Source organism: Dryas octopetala, chromosome 8 (genome assembly GCF_963921425.1).
Source record: "Dryas octopetala chromosome 8, drDryOcto1.1, whole genome shotgun sequence".
NCBI lineage: Eukaryota > Viridiplantae > Streptophyta > Magnoliopsida > Rosales > Rosaceae > Dryas > Dryas octopetala.
In genome coordinates, this window is record NC_141373.1 from 20,407,745 (window position 1) to 20,432,735 (window position 24,991).

Consider the following 24,991-nt stretch of genomic DNA (forward strand, 5'->3'; position numbering starts at 1 on the left):
GGCTGAACTACATCATTGGGAGCTGACTCCATCGCCTTTCACCTTATAACTAAATTATATTTCTCAAACTAATTAATCTACATTTTGTAATTAAACTAAATTTAATATTTAAAAACTAACAAACTAACTAATCCACATCACATGAACCGCTAACCACAACACATAATTGTGCACTCCCAAACTGTCCATGGGTAATTTGGACAATTCAAGAATCATATTGGAGCGCAGTCACGCCCAGCGCCCATGCGCGCGTCCAATAGACTCTCGAACGGGTCTAAGGTGAATTTAAATTTAGTGTACAAAGTTATCCACTGATAACTTCGCACGACTAGTTAAATGTACAAAGTTATCGATTGATAACTTCGCACAAGCGCTTCGTGCCACATGACCTCACCCAGTACTCGAGGAGTGCTGGACTACGTCATCGAAAATTTTGCAATTACAACTAAACTAAATGTAACATACAAACTAAACTATAATTAATCTAAAAAACTATTAAATTTTAGCATATAAAAACATACAAATTAATTAATCAATTTTGTAATTAATTTTAACATACAAACTAATTCACTCAAAAATTTAATACAATTATATATGAAACATTAAATACTAAATCATACAAAAACTTAACTAAAAGATAGATTAAACACATACCTCACCAAAAATGCAATTATCCTTCACAACAAATGCAACACTATCCTTCATTCACCAAAAAAAGAAATCATTGTCAAATATAAGCCCAACATCAATCTAAATTCAGATTTCACAACCAAACCACTAAATTAAAAAAACCCACAACATTAACTAATTACCACTAAAATCAGAAATTTCACAACCAATTTATGCAAAATCTACAACAAGTACAAAATCCACAATATTAGAAAACATAAAAAACAGAAAATACCATAAAAAACAGAAAATACCAAAAAAAAAAACAGAAAATACCAAAAAATACAAAAAATACCCAGAAAATACCATAAATTCAAAAAAAAAAAAAAAAAAAAAAAAAAAACCTTTTTCGAGGGGGTGTTGATCGAGCTGGTTTCGGCTTGGAGGGGCGGGGGGTTTTGGGTGAGCTGGTTTCGACTGGGGGGGGGATGGGTTTCGGTGGGGGTGGGTTTTCGGGGGAGGGTGGGTTTCGGGTGGGGGATGGGTTTCGGCGGGGGTGGGTATTCGGGTGGGGGGTGGGTTTCGGCGGGGGTGGGTATTCGGGGGGGGGTGGGTTTCGGCGGGGGTGGGTTTTTCGGGGGGGTGGGTTTCGGTAGGGGGGTGGGTTCTCGGGGGGGGGGGGTGGGTTGCCGATGGGGGGGGGGGGTTTTGGGTTTCGGGGAAGGAGGGAGGAGGAGGAGGAGGCGGAGGGAGGAAGAGGAGGGAGGAGGAGGAGGAGGGAGTGAGAGCTGAGGGACTGCGCGCGGCGCTGCGAGGGTGAGGGAGTGAGTGAGGAGAGTGACTGAAGTGAACCAGTGTTGGTATAAACTTAAAGACTTTGGGCGACGAACATGAATTCGTCGCCCAAAGTCACTTTAGGCGACGAATTAACACGTTTGTCGCCCAAAAGTGACTTTGAGCGACGAATTCATGTTCGTCGCCCAAAGATTGGGCGCGACGAACATGAATTCGTCGCCCAAAGTCACTTTGGGTGACAAACGTGTTAATTCGTCGCCCAAAGTCGTTGACTTTAGGGCACCGTTTTATCCCGCCAAAATTTCAAACTTTGGGCGACGCACTATTCGTCGCCTAAAGCCACATTTCGTCGCCCAAAGCTGAATTTTTTTATGAACCATGATCGTTCATACGTTCGAGCTCCAATACCAAACTTCTAGATCTCCAATTGACCTAATATTTTAGAAGAATGATCTTTGAGTGACAAACTAATAAATGAACGGTTCAGATCGTTAAAAACACAATCGACATATAAGGTTCTACATATAAATCAGTGGTTTTTGCATTTGAAGAATAAAATTATATCAACTCTTTCGTTAAAACCTTGTAGCTTCAATAATTGTGAAGACCACAACGTGATTATCACAATCAGAGCCATTCTTCATATATGTTCATACTCAAAGATCAACCCTGGAAAAAATCGGCTCAATCGGAGTTCATCTACCCGTTCGATTATTATTATAAGAATCAAGATCGTTCATACATCCTAAATGCAAAACCTAACTTCTACATCTCCAATTGAGTTAATTTTTTGCATGGATGATCTTTGAGTGAGGCACTAAGGAATGATCGGTTCGGATCGTTAAAAACACAATACAAAAGTGATCTTCTACATACAAATACACTTGAAGAGTATAATTATATTAACTTTTGGGTAGAAATTTTGGCGATTCAACAATTTGTGAAGACTACAATGTGATTTCAACGATCGGAACCGTTCATTCTATTCGTTTATACTGGAAGATCATCCCTGCAAAAAATCGGCTAAATCTGAATTCATCTCATACTTCGATTCGTATTAGAAAATTTACAATCGTTCATAAGTTCAACCACCGTTACCTAACTTCTACATCTCCGATTGAGCTAATTTTTTGCATGGATGATCCTTGAGTGGGGAATTAAAAAAGGAATGGTTATGATCTTTGGAAATACAATCGTATCGTATGCTATTACATATATAAAATTGTAAACAAAAAAGTATTCTTGCTTTGGGCGAGGAACTACAAATTTCGTCGCCCAAAGTGATCTTGGGCGAGGAACCTGACAATTCGTCGCCCAAAGTTACTTTAGGCTAACTTTGGGCGACGAAATGTTAGGTTCCTCGCCCAAACCATTATTACAAAACAGGATGACCCTTTGGGCGACAAACAGGTTCCTCGCCCAAACTATGTTTGGGCGACGAACATAATTTCGTCACCCAAAGAGCCTTTGGGCGAGGAATATACAGATTCGTCGCCCAAAGTGTCTTTGGGCGACGAAATATTTTGTCACCCAAAGTAAGTTTGGGCGACAAATTTACATTTTCCTCGCCCAAAGACACTTTGGGCGACGAACCTGTATATTCCTCGCCCAATGTATTTCTCAATTAATTGTTTGTTGCGTATGTTTAGGCGACGAGATTAGTTCGTCGCCCAAAGTAACTTTGGGCGAGGAACATGTTATTCGTCGCCCAAACCTCCTTTGGGCAACGAACAGGTTCGTCGCCCAAACCTTTATGACATTGAGCGACAAAATTTCTTGTCGTCGCCCTAAATTGCTTTGAGCGACGAATATATGTTCGTCGCCCAAAGTGTGGTCGCCCAAATATGTTTTTCTTGTAGTGAAAAGAAAGGAAGGAAAGAAAGAAAGAAAGAAAAAAGAAAAGAAAAGAAAGGAAGGAAAGAAAGAAAGAAAAAAGAAAAGAAAAGAAAAGAAAAAAAGAAAAGAGAAAAGAAAATAGAAGGTGGAGAGTTACGGGAAAAGGAAGGAAACATGAACAGCAAGGAAAGAAAGAAGAAAGAAAAGAAAGGAAGGAAAGAAAGAAAAAAGAAAAAGAAAAGAAAGAAAAAAGAAAAGAAAGAAAAAAGAAAAGAGAAAAAGAAAAGAGAAAAGAAAAGAAATAAAAGAAAATAATAAAATGAAAAGAAAAAAAAAAAAAAATTTAGGATTGATTGGGATTTGGGGCCTTTGGGCAATTAGAAAGAAAAAAAAATTTTGGGGTTTGGTTTGACCGTTTTGAGATTTCGTTTAGTTATTTTTAAACCCAACACATTTTTATATAAAAAACTAATTAAAAATATCCTAAAAAGCCTAAACTCTAATATCTTATATCATATCTTAAACAATATAGAGTATATATTATAGAATATATAGGGTTTAGTGTATAGATTATAGAGTATAAAGAGTATTAGGGTACGTATATAGAGTGTATAGAGTTTAGTATTAGGATTTAGCGTATAGATTATAGATTTATAAAGTATAGAGAATATACTAATTTCATTTATTTATTATACTAATTTTATTTAACCGTATTTGCCTCCAGCGCGCATTATATTTATCTTATATCACATGAAATCTACTATATAATTTAGTTTCTTCAATGTTTTTTTATCAATGTAGTAGATAATATGTTAAATAAACATATGATAAAGTTTCATTCAAAATTTCCGTATTTTAATAGTAATTTCTGTCATTTCTGTCTAATTTCTATCGAAATTTAAAAATCTTCGAAATTTCCGTCGAAATTTTCATTGAAATTTTCATCGAAATTTCTTCGAAACCCGAAATTTTATTCCTTGGTCTCAACAACATAATTAACACTTGTAAATTGGTGAGTGTCACACAATTATTGATTTCAAATCAGTGACTATCTCACAGTATTTGTTTCAGTATATATGTGACAATATATATTTCAATATATGTATAGGTTTTTACAGATACAGAAAATTAGTATATGTGTGACAGTATCTGTTTATATTTTTATAGATACTGATTTCAGTATCTTTGTGACGGTATCTATTTCAGTATATGTGTAGCAGTATCTATTTCAATATCTGTGTGACAATATCTGTTTAGGTTTTTTAAATATACTAAAACAGGTATTGATTTTTAGTATCTGTGTGCCAGTATTTGTTTAGGCACAATTATTGATTTCGAATCAGTAACTGTCACACAGTGTCTAATATGTTTTCGAAACTGTGCGACAATTTCCAATTTAAAATCGGCATATTAGACACTATTGACAGTGTCTAATATGTTTCCGAAACTGTCTGACAATTTCCAATTTAAAATTGGCATATTAGACACTGCCTCTAATATGTTTTTGAAACTGTGCAACAATTTCCAATTTAAATTTAGTAACTGTGTGACAATTTTCAATTAAAAAATATTGTCTAATATGTACACTGCATGTGTCTTATATGCATCTTAAACAAGAGGATAAAGATAAACAAGATGCAAGGAAAAAAAAAAAAAAGGTGACAAAATGGGGAAAAAAAACCATTACACGTTGCTGCAAGTAAAAAAATGAGAAAGCTAGGAAAAAAAAAATCTTACATGTTGTGGCAAGTAAAAAGAGGACAAATAGAAAAAATATAATAAAAAAAGTTATACGTTGCTTCAGGTAAAAAAAGGAGAAAGAGAAATTATCTTTTTGTAATTTTCAAAATTAGGATATATTGCTGACACCATCGATGAGTAAACTTTAATTGACTTTTTTTAATTTATTGAAATTTTCATACATACGTTAATTAGTGATGTTAGTGACAGTGGTTGTAATTTGTAGTTTTTGTTATGTCCTCTTTTGTAAAATGTATAATTTCATTTCATACAAATAGGTCAATGGTGACTGTTTTGGGATTTCAAAATTGTTCATTGACCTATTTATAATTTTGAAATGTTTTATTGATTTTTTTGTAAATAGCCCTAAAAATTAAACATATCAAACCAAGGGTTAAAAAATGTTATGTTCTTATGACATATAAATTTGTACTATAAAATTTTGTATAAATTAACATATGGATAAATCACAAATAATTGAGCTACTTAATTATGTTATATTTAAAAGGAATTTTTTTTTTGCAAAAAGATTCCAACTATACGTACCCCTATTTTCAGTTGAGGATTCCGTTTTCACTTTGATTCAATCAAGCACTATAATTAACGAAGTGTTTCAATCAAGAATATTTCGTCAATTCTGTAAAAAAATTCGTTAAAATGCTGAGTTGACTTCACTAAACCTATGACATAAGTCTTATATAAGCTAAACAAATCCATTTGCATGATTCCAAGAAAACATTATTGTATATGACCGTAACACCACGTGACATAATGACGTGGTGTTACCAATCCACTAAATTATGACATATGGACGATTTTAAGGGTTTTTTTCCTAGATTTTAGGGTTAAGTTTTTCCTAGATTTTAAGATTTTAGAAATTAATTACTATACACGTGTTATAATTTGAGTGGATTAGTAACATCACGTCATCATGCCACGTGATGTTACGGTCACATATAATAATTTCTTGATTTGAAAGTTCTTGGTTCATTGTCTTGGGTCAGGGTCTTAAGTTTTGAGGATCCATTTCAAACAAAAAAAAAAATAGAAATTTTTGAGCTTGAGTCCATATTTGAGTCCCGGATCTCAAGTTGGAGGCTCAAATCTTCAACTCAAGTGGTCTGAGGTTCGAGTGTTGGTTCTGTATCTCAATTCTAAGGTCTTGGGCCTATGACTCAAGTACAAAGTTTAAAGTCCTACATTTCTAACAATTTAATTTTAAAATGTCCATTAGTTCTAATGTTTTACCAAACGAGCTAGAATGAAAATTATCATTCTTACGGAACCAAACATTGAAACGGTTATTTAATATAAAGGCTTTTTATCATGTTACGCACCTGAACTTTGACCCGTTTTTCACTTCACCACCTAATACATTTTTTGACTCGATGTGCCACTTGAATTTTAAAATATTTTCAATGTGAGACCTCCCGTCCAATTCCGTCATATTTTCTGTTAAAAATAAGGTTATTTTGGTCTTTTTATGTTAATTTACTGTTCATCATTTTCAACCCTAAGCCTCATGTTTTCTAATTTTTATCTCAACTTCACCCCTACTGTTGACTCATCATATCTCCATCAAAATCAACAATCTTATACTGATTTTGAAACTATGAATCTCCTCTTTATAACCATATAAAAATAATTCAAAAATAAGCTATGAAACTCGAGATAATGGGTCATAAACTAGGCTACCCGAAACAGCCAAATTATCTAAAATAATTGCAGATTTTCCAAATTTCACCAAACTTCAATTTCCTTCAAATTCATCACCCTAAATTTCACCCAACTCCAAATTCCTTCAAAATCTCCATCAAGAACATAAACCTCAAAATTAAGAAATCAAAATCAAGAGAAGTAAAATGATATAACTCAGTTTTCATTAAATTAGCTAATAATTTTGTCTAATTAGTTGCAATTATTTTTATATTTATGTTTTTTTTTTAAATTTGGACGTGTAGAAGATAGTAGCTTCTACACTTACCTATTTTCTTTTGTTGTTTTAGAGTATAGTTTTGATTGGTTATTCTAAGATGTGGTTGGGTGGTGGTTTAAGTGAGGTGTGTGTTTGTGGTGGTGTGGTGTTGGTGGTATAAGACTGGGGTTTTAAACACAACTTAGAACATCAAACTCAGCTGAACCAAAGAGAACTCGAGAGAAAGAAAGAAAAAGGAAGAAGAAAGGAAAAACCAGAGAGAGAGGAGAAGAAGGAGAGAAAGGGACAAGGAGAGGAATACAAAGAAAGAGGAAGGAGAAAGGAAAGGAGGAAGAAAAGGTAAACTCCAATTCCATACACTCTGTTTTTCTTTGATTTCAAATTTGGTGATGAAATCTGTTTTTGGTGAGGTTTATATAATTGTTAGAGATGTTTATAGGATCACACACAACCTAGAGTTTGAAGGAGAATTGAAGTGATTTTCGGGTTGGGGTGTAGAGAGTAAATTTTCAGTTTTTGGTTTTTGATTTTCATTCCTTTTGGTCGAGTTTTCTATGATTTTAATTGAAGTATAAGTTATAATTTATCATTCCCTAACCTTAGGAATCGAATTGGATAGTGAGAATCAAAGAGAATTGAAATTGGATGAATTTTGGGAAATCTGCAAATTTTGGACAGTTTCGGGTACTTACCTTTGAGACCAATTATCTTGCATTTTACCCGTCCATTTTGAGTGGTCTTTGTATAGTTATAAAGAAGAGTTGCATAGCTTTAAAATGAGTATAAGTTTGTTGAATTTGGTGAAAATTTGATGAGTCAAAAGTAGGAGTGAAGTTGAGATAAAAATTAATGAAAAACATGAGGTTTGAGGTTGAAGATGATAAATAGTAAATTAACATAAAAAGACCAAAATAGCCTTATTTTTAACAGAAAATGTGACAGAATTGGACGAAGGTCTCACATTGAAAATTTTTTAAAATTCAGGTGGTACATCGAGTCAAAAAATTTATTAGGTAATGAAGTAAAAAACGGGTTAAAATTTAGGTAGATAACATCATAAAAAGCCTAATATAAATGATTCCAATCCATTCCATTACCAACGTACCTTACTCTAAACCAAACATATACAATACCTTAGGACTATGTTTTTGAAGGAGAAATAAGAGAATTCAATCGGAACCTACAGAGAATTAGGATTAAATTATTAGAAATACTAGCTAAATTTTTTCTTCTTCTGCTTATTTTGCAGTACATGTAACCTCATAGCTCATCTTTTAGATTATCCTTTAAAAAATATCTCTATAAAAAATTATTTAGTTATGTAATTATTATCAAATAAATAGATGATTTTTATAACAATTAAATTTATTGTATTTATTTGATAATAGTTAAATAATTAAATAATTTTCAATTTTGTTGATTTTTTGTAAAGATAATCTTTAAAACGCAATCTAGGAAATGAATAATTTTGATCATGCGACTATATTGTATAATGGGCAAAAGAAAATAGAAAGTAAAAGGAGAATGTAGAAAAAAAAAATATGTATGTAGCATTCCTCATTATATATCCTCGAGCTAGAACTCAATGCTCTACAGTCTACACACTAGTATACATTCCCCGCCTCTCCCTCATATTTAGCACGCACGCTCAAGCATGAAACAGATTGCCACCTTTACTGTTCTTTTTTCACACTTTGATTTATAGTTTTTTTTTTCTATTTTATTATATATTATTATTATAGAAGTTAGTATATATGTGGCTACCTAATAATTTATACTCTTTAATTTATCTTTACCTAATAATTTATATATGTGACTACCTAGCTTGATTAATTAACCCTTTTTTACAAGGACGTGTGTTTTACAACATTTTTCATTTAAGGATATATTCATTGTATCAAGAACGACCGCCATATTTGACTAAGCCCATATATCTTGGAGTACTCACTCTTAATTTGATGATGAATGATTGACTTGTGTGACTTGTCATTCATAGTTAATTCTTAATCTCTAAGTTGAAATATCATAGTAACTGTGCCATTCCAGTGGGACAATCACTCTTTTAAGTTTTATGTAATAGAGGGCAAGTTTAGCTTTAGGTTGCCAGTGGCACCTAGGTCTCAATATATATATATATATATATATATATATATATCAAATGGAATTCTGTTGGACTTGTATCATTCTTGAATAGAACTAAATTCGTAGTCACAATCAAATTATTTGTGACTACAAATAATACAAGTTGAAATATATTTATCTAAGTAACAAAGTATATATAATGCAAAAAAAAAATATATAATAATTAATTAGTTATTGATTAATAATATTTCTCTTTATTTTGTGGAAGAGTACGTTTCTAATAAGAAAGAGAAGATATAAATTTATATAGTTTAGCTTGATAAAAAAATAAAACAATTTACATGATTTAGGAAAATTACATGAATTTTTAGTATCCCCAACCTGACTCACAAACTTATAATTTTGATTTTTTTTTCGGTTTTCACTAAAAACTTATAATTTTTGCAATTAAGTAGCCAAATTAAATGACAGAATAATTTAGTTAAAAAATAATATATATCCAACTTTAATGATAATTTTTTATTCCTTAAATACATGTCATCTTTAAAAATTCCACACAAACTTTTCTTTCTCCTTCTCTTTCTTTCGTCCTCTTAGCATAAAAAAGGTGAAGCAAACAAAATGAGAGTATCTGTGGGGTCCAACCAAGCGTTCACGGGGTGGCCTAGAAGAGCTGCATGTGACTAATGCACCCAAATTTTGCTACCTTACAAGTTACAATCTTTTTACTTATGTACATATGGTGGTACGTTTCATATAGTAATTGGGCTCCAGTTTAAATTAACAAGGCCCATCCCCCAAGGTCACCATTATCAAGCAAGTGCAAGTAGGTCCAATTACAGTGCATAAATAATTTTTCAAACCCATATAAAGGCTGGCCTTCTGGCTTCTTGCTTTGTTGACTCTCTCATTCACATAGCTACTAGCTTCAGCTCTCTTTAATTAGTAACCAGCTTTTCTCTGCAAGATGTCTCAGGGAAGAGGCAGTGCTGATCCAAGTACCATCATTGTGCTGGTTGTATTGTTAGTGTGCCTAATGGTTCACTTCGAGCATGTTCGTGCTGTTGATCACACAGTTGGAGACTCTGGTGGGTGGACCTTTAACTTGGATACGTGGCCCAAAGAAAAGCATTTCAGAGCAGGCGATGTGCTAAGTATGTCTCATCACCCACTATCCATAATATTTATTGCTAGTTATTTATTTATTTATTTATTTTTTTTTTTGCTTAATACTATTATTTTTGCAAACCCATTCGATCACTCTCCTCCTTTTTCAAAGAAAGAAGAAACTAACATTTACATACATGTAACTGATATGTTTACTTTCGATTTGACATATTATGGCCCCAAAATGAACAACGAAACACAACGTTACGTCCATCTAAAATTGTCATTCCGATCTTCCTTTCTTGAACTTTCTTTTTTTCGAAATGTTTAGAGCCTAGATTTTAGTGTAGATTACAAGGAAATCACATAGTAAGATATAATTAGTCAAGAAATCAAATATTAAAATGTACAATTAATGGACATATGCTTATTAGAAGAGTTGTTAATTGAGGAATTATAAGTAGAAAAATTAGAATGGAATATATGATCTAATGGTCCAAAATTTTTGGAGTTGGAGAATATATATGGTCTAGTTAAGTTGACTTTGATTTTGTTGTACGTGTGCATGTGTTGGTGTAATGGTGTTGCAGTATTCAACTACAACCCCACATTTCACAATGTGGTGGCTGTGGACAGTGGTAGCTACAGAAACTGCACAACTCCGAATGGTGCAAAGGTCTATAAATCCGGCAAGGATCGGATAAGGCTTGGGAGAGGACAAAACTACTTCCTCTGCAATTTTGCAGGGCACTGCGAATCTGGGATGAAGATTGCTGTCAATGCTGTGTAATCATGTCAGACTAATGGCTCTATTAGTCTCTCTGTGTCTTTCTAGCCACTAGAATCCATGTATGCACGTATGTGTGCGCCAATAATGCTAAAAGGACCATATACACGGTTAGACTATATTGTTGAATTATGATACATGTGATAGAGTGATATTTAATTACCAATACACATAATAATTGGTGTAATAAGTGAACTTTAACTATCACATAAATGGTTAGTTGCGATTCATTATGTGTGACATTTTAAGTATTATTCCTATGTGGATTACGGTCTCTTTTTCTCCCTCCATAAATAGCATTGATATTGTAAATTTAGTTTAGTATATCGATTACGATGAGTTGTAATATTTTTTAAGCAGGTATATGAGATAAAAAGTAGGGTGCTTTAATTAGAAACTCGAAATGAGAAAGAAATTTAACTCAAACCGCAGCCGATCCAAAAATTAAGTAGAAGCGCAAACTACCATCCACAGAGTGCTCGACAATTCTCACCGAACGCTCGACACATGCATCTGCAACCTAATCTGCTTCTGAAAACTGCTTTTGCAACCTAAAACCTGCATGCGTGCACCTATAACCTAAACATGTTATCTGTAACCTTAAATGATATATTTGCAACCTAAAAATGTGTAGATGCAGATGCAGATGCAGATCCACTGATCTCTCAGCTCATAGACTACCGAGCACTCGGTATCCTGCCGAGCGCTCGGTTGTTGCTTTTCTCACTTTGCGTGCGCATACACGGACAAATTAAACTTGAACTTAATTTTTAAAAAACAAGAATTAGGAGTAATTTATTATAAAAAAGGAACAATGTTGGCACGGACTGATATTATAGAACTTCTCGTACGTGTTTCTAGCTATTAGAATCATAATGATGTATTTGTGTGTGTGTCAATAATATTAAAAGGGGCTACATATTTAGACCATATTAATGAATTGTGACAAATGATGTATACAATTACTAACATCTAAATCTGCCCCATTATTTGCTATAATAATGTGCGGTACTACCATGTGTGCGATTTGGAGCGTGAGTGTGTCAATGTGACTAGCAATTGGCAATGCCAATTATAATTTATAAGGACAGATTATCCAGTAAAACAGAATAAAAATAAATAAATAATATTACAAGTTCAGATGCTCCTTTGACAGTACTAGTCTTATGTGTTTTCCAATGAACCACCAAGTATCAAGCTGGAGGGCAAAGCTGGCCCATCAGGTTCACGGACTTGATGTACACATTCAGCTGTTTAAAAGGTTGGTGACCTTGCCCCAAAAAAAAAGGTTGGTGACGGTGATACTGTTTCATGACAAAAGAACAATAGGTTCAACCACTTAGTTTTAGGATAAAAATTTATGTCGAGCACTTGGTAGTGTCGAGTTCAGCATGCAGGGTGCATATGCAAAATTACTGCGTCTGCAAAAATTTATCTCCAGTTACATCATTACTACTACATTATATATTCTCAATAAAAAAACCCTAATTTTAAATTTTTAACAATAAATCTCCGAAAACATACTATAAAATATGTATTAATCTCCCAATATTAAGATTCAAAAATCAAGAAAAAAAAAATAAAGATGCAGATGCACCTGCTGCAAAAATGCGCATGCACCTGTCGAACGCTCAGCGACCTAATTTAGGTTGATGGAAGCCCTTTACTCGCATGGATTGTTTTTTAAGTCAAGTTAGAAACTTAGTGTCCTTATTACCAATTATATTAGTGATTGGGAAGTAGAATCTAATTTACTAAAAAAAAAAAGTATACTTACATGGCCGAAGCTAAGATATTGAGGCCAGTGGAGGCTCAATAGAAAGTGAGGCCTAAGGCGAAATTATACAAAGGCTTTCCAAATATATTATTCAAAAATATTTTTTTAAAAAAAATCATTGAAAAATCAATCTTCTTGCTTTTTGAGATGCAAAATTAGTGATTAAATTTTTATATTCAAGTTGTTTTACCAATTTTTTTCAATAGATAACTGTGACATAGTTGACCGTAAATAAGTTTTTATTAGTTTTAATTTTGAAAAGCTTCATTTTGCAAAAGCAACAATTACAGGTATTGTCAATAATATTCTATATGCAATCTAAATATTTGAAAAAGAATCAAACAAGTAAATGGCTCTGCAATTTTGAAGAAAAAAATCTTGATTAGTATAAAAAATCATATCATTACACATTTACACACCAATTTTGAACAACCCAAAACCAAAAATTGAATGACAAATATCAAAAATTAGCAAAAACTTACCAGTTATCCAATGAGGCAATGAGTCTTCACTATTGAGTTTGAACTTTGAAGATTGAGAGTTGAGACTATATATGAGAGAATAGAGACGAGAGGGACTAAGAGACAAAGAGAATAGAGAAGACTAGAAGAGATTAAGAGATTTAGAGAAGAGAGAGAAAGAGAGACGAGAGCTTGAGAGTCTGATGGGAATAAGAAATAGACAACAAGTTACAAATATATGTAGAGTCTAATGCTTAATTAATTGTAGGCGTGCAACTGTGCAAGTGCAGCAATCACTCAATCAACATTAATTTTAGAGGTGCCGTGTGCAACATTAATTGTAGGCATAACGCATGTAGGCTACTAGGCTAGTAGGCTTCCACAAATACATTAGGCCTAAATTTTTATTTTTTATTTTTCAAAGAGAAAAGGATGGAGGCTTTTAGGCTTCCAATTCCATAGTTCCATACTTCCATTATAAATTTTTTCTTTTTTCAATAGTAGAGTAGTAGACTATCAGACTATGTGAGGCGCCGGCCTTTCAAAATTTGTGGCCCTAGGCCTGTGCCTTGGTCGCCTTGGGCCTTAGCCGGCACTGATTGAGGCCCAATGTGAACTATAAAAGTGGAGCCCTCAATCCTCTATGTACATTCACTTGATTTTTTTTTTCTCTAAGAAATTAATTGGGTATTTGGATAATTGAGCTATGGGTTTAATTGGATATGTAGCATTGTGTCACGCCCCGAAACCCAGGTACGTAACAGAGGCACCTATCTTGAGAATACCTGAGACTACAACAACCAATCCCCCGGTGTTATAATCCCAAATATCCACAAAATAGGTTAAGCCTTTTGGTTTAGTAAAAATGGGTTGGATCAGAGTGCTTGAGTTTGCAGCGGAAAGTTTATTCAGAAATAATTAATTCATAATTAAACCAACCCTCGGAGCTACTATTGTTTAGAGTAACTTCAAAGAAACTGTTTATATAGACTCGATAATTCAAAAGTAGACAACCCAAGGACTCAGTGTATATACAAGATATGACCAAGGGTATATAAAGATAGTAAAAGGACACCAAGGACCTGCCCAAGGAAATATACTGACTAAACAGGAACACAGGAGTTGACAAGCTCGAGACCGCACCACCACCCCCTTAATCGAGGCCGTCAAAGTCCACACGCGCAGCACCTGAGAGGGAGAAAAACAACAATGTAGGGGTGAGCATCACATACGTTCATTGCTCCCCCTCAGGGAACTCCCTGCTAGGTTTGAAAAATAGTTTGAGATAATTTAAAATCCAATGCACAACACAAACCAGTTGTCAAGCTTTGTAAAACGAGTAGCATGCTCATACAATTTTCAAAATACAGTTTTCCGGGCCCAAGTTCAGAATCATACCTGTTGACCAGCCGTTAGTGCTAACTACCCTCTCACAAAAGCATAACAAAGTCCTGCAGTCATTTGACCGGGACAGGGTAGCGAAAGTGGCCATTTCATGGTTGTACCGCCTAGACTGGCCTCCCAAGAAGGACAATCGACCAGTCCGTCCGTACAACCCCTCATGAGGTTTTGGGGATCGAAACCCAGGGTCTACCGTAAGGGACCTTTCACTCTCAAGTCAAACACAACAACAATCTCACGAGAATATGCATAACAGTCATCATTCTCATCATCATAAAACCAAGCAGATATGCCAATCAAAAACATGCATCTTTATCACACAGTATTTATTATATAGTACATGCAGGAAATCCACTAGTCAGAGTGTGTTGTCCCCCTACCTAGCGTCCAAAGCTTTTGCCTGTTTTCGAGTACAAATCACAATTTGCCACGTCGCAACGATCTCCTTTAGGTAACTGGAGTTCCTAGTTTGACAACAACTGGTGTTAAAAACGGTCTTCACGTAAATCGATGACCTTGTCTGTTAAGACCAGGTATAATTCAGAGGTTTGGCACTAGCGTAACTGCTAGGCTTCTCTGAATTCTTAATCCGATATGACCTTGCACCCCGAGGCAAACAGTCATGTCAGACCGTGTGGTTTCTATATCTATTTTAATTTATTGTCGAGGAGGTTGATCAGATATGAACCTACAACGTGACCAGGTCAGTGCATGGGGAAACTGAGGGAGCTCTGGCTCAGTACCCAACGCCTGTATGCTCATGGACTGACCTTAGTCATCACGTTATTTGGTTACCACTGATATGGCCTCAATATTTATTAAGTTCATTTGATAACAACAGTTAAACAGCGTTCCGTCTATAACCACAACTTAAATAACAGCAGGTTAAATAAGCTGGGTTGAGGGTATACCTGTTGAAGACTTCCCACGGGCAGAGTCTCGGTACTACTAGACTTGCTAAGTAATAAGATTAAAAGAACCTAATTAACAAGAGATTAATTTAACAAAATTTTAGCAGAAGTTCGACAGGGATCAAGAAATTACCTATGGAGCTCAGAAATGATTTTTTTAAAACTTCACCAAAACATAGCCTTCACACTACTAGAATTGAAGAGCTCGTCGCCACGATCGCGTAGGCGAAATCGGATCGTCGATCGGAGCTCCAGAACTCAAGATAAACTCAAAACAAGATTGAAGAAAAGAGAGAAAGGAGGAGAGAGGAGAGAGAAGCTCTCTCTTGGGAAGCGTGCGGCTGAATTGTGAGGAAATCAGCTGGGGGTGCGTTGCTATTTATAGGGAGAGTGAGTGAGTCAACTCGGTTGACTCATTCGAGTTGACTGGGTTGACTCAAGTCAACCGTCACAAAATGGGCCAATGAGGAAGTGACACGTGGCATGTGCACTAACACTTGGCTGCACATGCAGCCATCAGATCTTGCTGCCATGCAGCGAAGGACGCTCCAGATCGTGCCACGTGGCGCGATCTGGTGATTTCCTATTTTATTTTCTTTTTCCTATATTCCCCAACTTCAAAAATTATTTAAAAAATAGCTCGGGACTCAGAAAAATACCCCGAAAAATACTACGGACTCGTATCGACTAGTACTAATTAACTATGAGGTCAAATTACCAATTTGCCCTTTATAAAAAATTTCAAAAATTTCAAGCTCCACAAACTAAGAAAATTTAGGAAATTCATAAAATAATCTCTCGGACTCAGAATAATACGAGACTTGCACCGTTGGGTTCGTGAGTAAAAGTACTACCTTTTAAAGTTCTAACTTGGGTCAAAACCCTAGTCAAAATTGGTCAAACAATTTAAAGCTCAAGGTGAAAAAAAATTAGATTTTCTAACAAATAAATTTTTTTGAAAATACGGAAAAATCACAAAATAAATTTGAAAATTTCCGGGTCTCACATCCTCCCCTACTTAGAGAAAATCTCGTCCTCGAGATTACCAAGGGTGCTCGAACCAAAAGTGGGTACGTGGACTCTAGTTCCCGTACAACGTTTTCTCCTTTACGTTCTCAATCAATCATAATCCAACTTTACTTGAGTGATAAAGCATGCATAACAAAAACTCTCGAGAAAAATACCTCTATTGATCAAGTCGAAATACTGGAGACTCATTTTTAAAAAGATAAAAACAAGCTACGGTTGATATCAGTCCCCAAAGACACTTCCGTTGATCTGACGATACCGTAATGTCGAGGATCCTTCTGATAACCAAACCCGTAAACTAAAGCGAAAAACGGAGACCTCCATTGATCTCGACTATAAGTGATACTAGAGATAATTTCTCCTCACAACAGTCGTTCGCCCAATGTTAGCCGTTGACCTTTTGCTGTGCGTTCATTTGGTTTGGTGGCTGAGCGTGGTTTTGACGTCGGGGCGGCATCTTGTCAACAGAACTGACAGACTAAAAGAAAAATGGGCAGACTTAACAATGACTTTCAAGAATAGAAGAAAAGGATGATAAACAAGAGAATTTCGAACAAGACTCTTGGAAGAAGAAAGAATTTCAGAAGACTCTATTTTGAAAACATTTTCAGGAAAACCGCTCTGATACCATTTTAACTGTCACGCCCCGAAACCCAGGTACGTAACAGAGGCACCTATCTTGAGAATACCTGAGACTACAACAACCAATCCCCCGGTGTTATAATCCCAAATATCCACAAAATAGGTTAAGCCTTTTGGTTTAGTAAAAATGGGTTGGATCAGAGTGCTTGAGTTTGCAGCGGAAAGTTTATTCAGAAATAATTAATTCATAATTAAACCAACCCTCGGAGCTACTATTGTTTAGAGTAACTTCAAAGAAACTGTTTATATAGACTCGATAATTCAAAAGTAGACAACCCAAGGACTCAGTGTATATACAAGATATGACCAAGGGTATATAAAGATAGTAAAAGGACACCAAGGACCTGCCCAAGGAAATATACTGACTAAACAGGAACACAGGAGTTGACAAGCTCGAGACCGCACCACCACCCCCTTAATCGAGGCCGTCAAAGTCCACACGCGCAGCACCTGAGAGGGAGAAAAACAACAATGTAGGGGTGAGCATCACATACGTTCATTGCTCCCCCTCAGGGAACTCCCTGCTAGGTTTGAAAAATAGTTTGAGATAATTTAAAATCCAATGCACAACACAAACCAGTTGTCAAGCTTTGTAAAACGAGTAGCATGCTCATACAATTTTCAAAATACAGTTTTCCGGGCCCAAGTTCAGAATCATACCTGTTGACCAGCCGTTAGTGCTAACTACCCTCTCACAAAAGCATAACAAAGTCCTGCAGTCATTTGACCGGGACAGGGTAGCGAAAGTGGCCATTTCATGGTTGTACCGCCTAGACTGGCCTCCCAAGAAGGACAATCGACCAGTCCGTCCGTACAACCCCTCATGAGGTTTTGGGGATCGAAACCCAGGGTCTACCGTAAGGGACCTTTCACTCTCAAGTCAAACACAACAACAATCTCACGAGAATATGCATAACAGTCATCATTCTCATCATCATAAAACCAAGCAGATATGCCAATCAAAAACATGCATCTTTATCACACAGTATTTATTATATAGTACATGCAGGAAATCCACTAGTCAGAGTGTGTTGTCCCCCTACCTAGCGTCCAAAGCTTTTGCCTGTTTTCGAGTACAAATCACAATTTGCCACGTCGCAACGATCTCCTTTAGGTAACTGGAGTTCCTAGTTTGACAACAACTGGTGTTAAAAACGGTCTTCACGTAAATCGATGACCTTGTCTGTTAAGACCAGGTATAATTCAGAGGTTTGGCACTAGCGTAACTGCTAGGCTTCTCTGAATTCTTAATCCGATATGACCTTGCACCCCGAGGCAAACAGTCATGTCAGACCGTGTGGTTTCTATATCTATTTTAATTTATTGTCGAGGAGGTTGATCAGATATGAACCTACAACGTGACCAGGTCAGTGCATGGGGAAACTGAGGGAGCTCTGGCTCAGTACCCAACGCCTGTATGCTCATGGACTGACCTTAGTCATCACGTTATTTGGTTACCACTGATATGGCCTCAATATTTATTAAGTTCATTTGATAACAACAGTTAAACAGCGTTCCGTCTATAACCACAACTTAAATAACAGCAGGTTAAATAAGCTGGGTTGAGGGTATACCTGTTGAAGACTTCCCACGGGCAGAGTCTCGGTACTACTAGACTTGCTAAGTAATAAGATTAAAAGAACCTAATTAACAAGAGATTAATTTAACAAAATTTTAGCAGAAGTTCGACAGGGATCAAGAAATTACCTATGGAGCTCAGAAATGATTTTTTTAAAACTTCACCAAAACATAGCCTTCACACTACTAGAATTGAAGAGCTCGTCGCCACGATCGCGTAGGCGAAATCGGATCGTCGATCGGAGCTCCAGAACTCAAGATAAACTCAAAACAAGATTGAAGAAAAGAGAGAAAGGAGGAGAGAGGAGAGAGAAGCTCTCTCTTGGGAAGCGTGCGGCTGAATTGTGAGGAAATCAGCTGGGGGTGCGTTGCTATTTATAGGGAGAGTGAGTGAGTCAACTCGGTTGACTCATTCGAGTTGACTGGGTTGACTCAAGTCAACCGTCACAAAATGGGCCAATGAGGAAGTGACACGTGGCATGTGCACTAACACTTGGCTGCACATGCAGCCATCAGATCTTGCTGCCATGCAGCGAAGGACGCTCCAGATCGTGCCACGTGGCGCGATCTGGTGATTTCCTATTTTATTTTCTTTTTCCTATATTCCCCAACTTCAAAAATTATTTAAAAAATAGCTCGGGACTCAGAAAAATACCCCGAAAAATACTACGGACTCGTATCGACTAGTACTAATTAACTATGAGGTCAAATTACCAATTTGCCCTTTATAAAAAATTTCAAAAATTTCAAGCTCCACAAACTAAGAAAATTTAGGAAATTCATAAAATAATCTCTCGGACTCAGAATAATACGAGACTTGCACCGTTGGGTTCGTGAGTAAAAGTACTACCTTTTAAAGTTCTAACTTGGGTCAAAACCCTAGTCAAAATTGGTCAAACAATTTAAAGCTCAAGGTGAAAAAAAATTAGATTTTCTAACAAATAAATTTTTTTGAAAATACGGAAAAATCACAAAATAAATTTGAAAATTTCCGGGTCTCACACATTGTGTATCAGGCTATTTATTTTTTTGATTTAAGCTTATTTATTATATTTATCAAACATAACACAATATATAAAGGATATATAAATTTTGAGTGCTTTAATTAGAAACCCAAAATGATAAAAGAAATTTAACTCAAATCCCAACCGGCCCAAAAATTAGGTAGAAGCCAAAATTGTCCACGTGCTCGGCGATTCTTGCCAAGCGCTCGGCAGATGCATCTGCTACCTAAAACTTGTATCTACAACCTAAAAAGATGCATCTACAAGGGCTTGGTAGTTATTTTTTTCACTCTGCGCACACACATACATCGGTAAATTGAGCTTAAACTTAAATTTTTATTTGATTGAGTTTTCAATTAAAAATATTTAAAAAACAGAATTTGAAAGTAATTTATTATAAATTTTGGGGGCCTTCGACACTTGGGACCCTAGGAGGTGGCCTCACTAGGCCATCCTCAGATTCGGCTCTGATTAATTACCATCTTACAAGGTTTTGTTTTTTGGTCAGAATTACCATCTTACAAGTTAAACCTATACCAAGGCAAAAGGTTTGAATACTTTGGGCCTCTGTGTTTCTGTTTTTGTTTTTTGTCTCTGTTTTCAGTCTGGGTTTTTCTGGTTGGGACATGTTCTTTTGTTTTCTTTTGTGTTTTTGGACTGGCCTATCTTCCGTCTTGGGCTTTCCCTTCTTTATATTGGGTGTTTTCTATAGATATGCTTTTCCTGACCCAAAAACAAACAAAAGGGATTTGCATGCATTTTGGACAATCTTTGCAAAAACACAGAGATCAGTTAATGCCTAAGATTGTTTCCTGACCCAAAACACACCAAAAGGTCCTTTCTAAGTGCGATCATCCGATTTGTATCACACGGGCAACTCCATCTTAGGGATTAATATTGATCTTTGCAACTCCACGTCAAACTTAATCAAAATTTTCTTGAGTCTGCTCCACGTAGTTTGGACTTTAGGTGTTTTCTTTGGACTACTCCATCTCACGGGAATTGAGTCAATAAGCTCTATTCCCAATGATGATCACATGCTATGTGTCCCAAGCCAAACCATTGATATTACTTGTTGGAGACCACGTTGTTTTATTTTTATATTGCATTGATATTGTCTTAAACTTAACCAACTAATATTATAATTTTTAAAAAAATTAACCTAGTCTTATTGTAACAAAAAAAATTAAAGTATATCAAAATTAAACGTGTTTATATACAAGAAAAGTCAAGAAATTAACGCAATATTGATTGCGCTTGAGCTCATGTGATCAAACTTGAGCATATAAAGAAACTTACAAATTCATATCTGGCTACTCGAGTGTCCGCAATTTTTCTTCACTTAAATTTTATCCTCTTTATCCAAATCTTCTTTAAATCATTACTCACATTTTTTTTTGTTATTGATCTTCCATTTGGTCGTGAGCCACAAAACATAATATTGTTTTAAATTTTCAATCCTAAGACAAATCTAGCATAGTTGCTGTTATTTTTTATTTTTTTCACCAGATTTCCTTTTAGTAGTCTATCATATTCAACTATATTAAATTAGACCAATTAAGGTTTGAATATTTCATTGACTTTTTATAGAATACTGTATATCATGGGCCTCATGGCCTCATGGGTGTGGTATCGATACTTTCCCTACTGGCATTAGTTAGATTAGGAATAGATTGGTGTGGTTTAGTTGCCTGTTCCATTCTCTAATCACAATGTACAAATACGATTAGCTTCATATCTCACTGATCTCACGGTTACCTTTTGACTTCCTCAAAAGTCAGAGGGGCCTGCCATGAAATTAAGGAGCACTGGTATTGTTCAAAAAAGAAAAAGAAATACATAACTAATTTAGTACACGATGCATTGCAATTAAAATATTACTTACTTATAATTGTATTGACCTGATTATATAAATCAAATCAACCACTTCATCCCAATCTTACCTGTGACACTTGTCCACTTTTGTGATCATAGATAGGACTTTAAAAATCAAGTAATCCATATATAAAATGCCCAACCCATCAACCAGTTCAATCACAAGCTTTTCTAATCTCTTCCAAAGTTCCAATATTCAGCTTCAGCTATTCTCATTTTAGAAGCTTAAATTAATTTGTAAGTAGTCAAAATGATGAAGAACGGTGATTCAAGCACAACCATCGACATTCCTGCAGAGTCGTTAAGAAATAAGCAGCATGCTAACGCAGAAGCGGCATATGTAGCATATGCAGCTGCTCATGCTAAGCATGATGAGAAGGGAGGATGGAAGAAGGGCATTGCCGTACTCGACTTCATTCTGAGGCTTGGCGCTACGGCAGCCGCCCTTGGCGCCACGGTTACCATGGGGTCTAGCGGTCAGACTCTTCCTTTTTTCACACAGTTCTTCCAATTTGATGCCAGTTATGACGACTTGCCTACTTTCACGTAAGTGCATTCTTAATTGGCTCTTTTATTTATCTTTCTATATATTCTGCATCTTGTCAATTAATTATGACCAATTTCAATTTGATGCATTGGTCGACCATAATAATCACATTATGCGACATATGTTATGGTTAATAACTAATTTTAATAATTTATATATACATGGACTCCACATGCCACATAATATGATCACTATATTAATGTGGTAAGAAATATGATTCATTTAGCATCACTATCCATGACCATGTAATGGTGTAAACATTTTTACGAAAAATAATGTTTTATGAACATTTTTTGACTACATTGTAAACCACATCATTAATTAATAGAGGTGAGATCCACTTATAATAGATGTGTTCCATATTTATTTATGCAGTCTGGCTAATATATATGAGGCTGAGATAAGTGAGGGACAATGCATCCAATGGTTTGATTGAAATTTGACAAGTAAGGGTTCAAATCCAACCATTGAATTTATTGTCTCTCATATTAGCCATTCTGTTTATTTGTGACCTAATACAAAATATGCTATATAAATAGTTTTTTTTGTTTTTTTTTATTTTATAATGAAATATACTCAATAGATTTATTGACTATACAAAAATATGCTGCCAGCCTCTCACTCTAAGACATGGGTATAAATGCTCATGTTGCAGGTTTTTTGTGATAGCAATGGCCATAGTGAGTGGCTACCTCGTCCTCTCCCTTCCCTTCTCCATAGTAACCATTGTTCGTCCCAATGCAGTTGCTCCAAGGCTTCTCTTGCTTATTTTTGACACCGTAAGCTACATCTCCAACCATTAATTTGCCTCAATTTCTCAATTAACACACTCCGTCTTATTATTTTCAGATCTATGATATGTTATATATATTAGAGAAGATTACAAATTTGGTCTACTTATTTTATACTTAGTTCAATTTTGGTCCACGATCTTTTTTATGTTCAATTTTGGTCCACTTATTTTATACCTGGTTTAATTTTGGTACACGATATTTTTTAAGTTATAATTTTAAATCCTTTTGGTTGAGTTTTCTTCATTTCATAGTCATATTTCATCATTTCTTAGTCATATGAACCAATTTGGAGTATTAGAATCAAAGAAAATTGAAATTTGGTGAAGTTTGAAAAATCTGAAAAATTTTCTAAGAAAAATTGGTAGTTTCGGATTTCTTACTTTAGGACCAATTATCTTGAGTTTTAGAACTTCGATTTGAATGATCTTTATATGGTTGTAAAGAGGAAATGCATATCTTTAAAACAAGTATATGTTTACTGAATTTGGCTGAGATTTAATAGGTTAAAAGGCAGGACAAATTTGAGAAAACAAATATAGACCTTTATTGAACAAGTGGAACAATTAGTGTATCAAAACAGAACTTAAAAAAGATTGTGGACCAAAATTGAACTAGGTATAAAATAAATTGACCAAATCTATAATTTCCTGTAATATATATTATCATAACATAAATTGAGACAACGTACACATTCGAACATATATAGTTCTATGGTTATGATCGATTTACTGTTTGATAATATAATGGTCGAGATTGTCTGGCGAGAGTAAATTTGTCCACTTATATATATGTTTGAACTTCCACTCTTATATATGTTTGACATGAAAATAATCTGTTTATTTATGTTAGCTGGCGTTAACTCTAAACACCTCAAGTGCTGCGGCGGCCACTGCCATAGTTTACTTGGCACACAACGGAAATTCTGGTTCAAACTGGCTTGCTATCTGCCAACAGTTTGGTGATTTCTGCCAGCAAACTAGTGGAGCTGTCATTTCGGCATTCGTCGCAGTTGTTATCTTTATATTCTTGATTATGCTGTCTGCTTTTGCACTTCGTAGAGTTTAGCATTGATTGATCAAGTTGCTTAAATACATATGATTGGTGTTGTGTATGGTCGAGTTCCTTCAAATGTATGGTTGTGTTAGTTTGAGAGAGAGGATCAAGTACGTACTAATTGATCGAATGTATGAGGGTCCATCAATTTAATGGAAGTTATTGTCATTTTGCGTACTGTTGGACCCAAAATATTCAAAGAAAATAACTTGGTCTACAGGTTATTGATGTTGACTTTAAAATTGAACTTTGGATCACCCTCACTTTGTGACTTTAATTTGAATTTGTTTTCGAAGAGGGGTGGGATACCTACAAAAGATACTCCGATGCTCAAGTCAGTTTACGTCTGATATGAATGTGAAAGTTTAAGTTCCCATGTGAGAAAATTAATTTGGATATGAACACATATGTCATATCAGATACAGCATTTGGTATCAAACATTAATTGTATGCATCTTTGAAGTGAAATTAATGTTTTGAAAGATGCATACAATTTTTCAGTCCGTGTTAAGGTTTTATTCATTATATCATGGGTTAACTGTTAATTGCTATTGTTTGGTTATTGGATCTGATGCATGTTATATGTGTGTGTATGTGTGTGTGTGCGTGTGTGCTAGGAAACTGCCAAGATGATCTTTGTTTCCCTTATGGTCTTGCTAGGAAACTGTGAATTGAGATACTGTGAAGGCTACCAGTGAAATCTTTAGTCACTGTAGTTGTTTCAATGCTTGGATATGTTTAGAAGAAGAGGGCTGCTATTTGCACACCTCTAAGTTTTTTTTTGCACACCCTTTCTAAAAAAAATAAAAAAAATTACACTACTACAAAAAAGCTCATACATATCAGTAATTTACCGATATCTAAGGCCCCTAAAATTTGATATTGGAAAGCGTGATATCTATTCTCATTGGTTTACATATCAGTTTTGAACTGATATCTATATCATTTTTTACATCAGTTTCTTTTTTAAATGCAATATATATTTTCTTCCCGGATGGTTAAAAACGCAATAAATGATATATTTATA

The 24,991-nt window shown here is 35.1% G+C and overlaps 1 protein-coding gene, 2 long non-coding RNA genes and 1 pseudogene across 3 annotated transcripts; 2 read left to right on the forward strand and 2 right to left on the reverse strand.

The window, feature by feature from the left end:
• The first annotated feature begins 9,930 nt into the window (after positions 1–9,930).
• ARPN (plantacyanin) lies at positions 9,931–10,987 on the forward strand. Its single transcript, XM_086254965.1, has 2 exons — positions 9,931–10,152; positions 10,696–10,987. Exons 1-2 carry the CDS (start codon positions 9,966–9,968, stop codon positions 10,893–10,895), a joined length of 387 nt encoding a protein of 128 aa, XP_086111091.1. The 5' UTR covers positions 9,931–9,965; the 3' UTR covers positions 10,896–10,987.
• A 2,918-nt stretch (positions 10,988–13,905) lies between these two features.
• Positions 13,906–15,719, reverse strand: LOC147277900 (uncharacterized). Its single transcript, XR_015124023.1, has 4 exons — positions 15,576–15,719; positions 15,443–15,488; positions 14,912–14,995; positions 13,906–14,318 (listed from the first exon to the last, which is right to left on the reverse strand). It is a non-coding gene; the product is annotated as an uncharacterized LOC147277900 (long non-coding RNA).
• Positions 15,720–16,873: 1,154 nt separating this feature from the next.
• On the reverse strand, positions 16,874–18,964 carry LOC147277901 (uncharacterized). Its single transcript, XR_015124009.1, has 4 exons — positions 18,821–18,964; positions 18,688–18,733; positions 18,157–18,240; positions 16,874–17,563 (listed from the first exon to the last, which is right to left on the reverse strand). It is a non-coding gene; the product is annotated as an uncharacterized LOC147277901 (long non-coding RNA).
• A 2,856-nt stretch (positions 18,965–21,820) lies between these two features.
• LOC147277902 (casparian strip membrane protein 2 pseudogene) lies at positions 21,821–23,976 on the forward strand (annotated as a pseudogene).
• Positions 23,977–24,991: the final 1,015 nt, after the last annotated feature.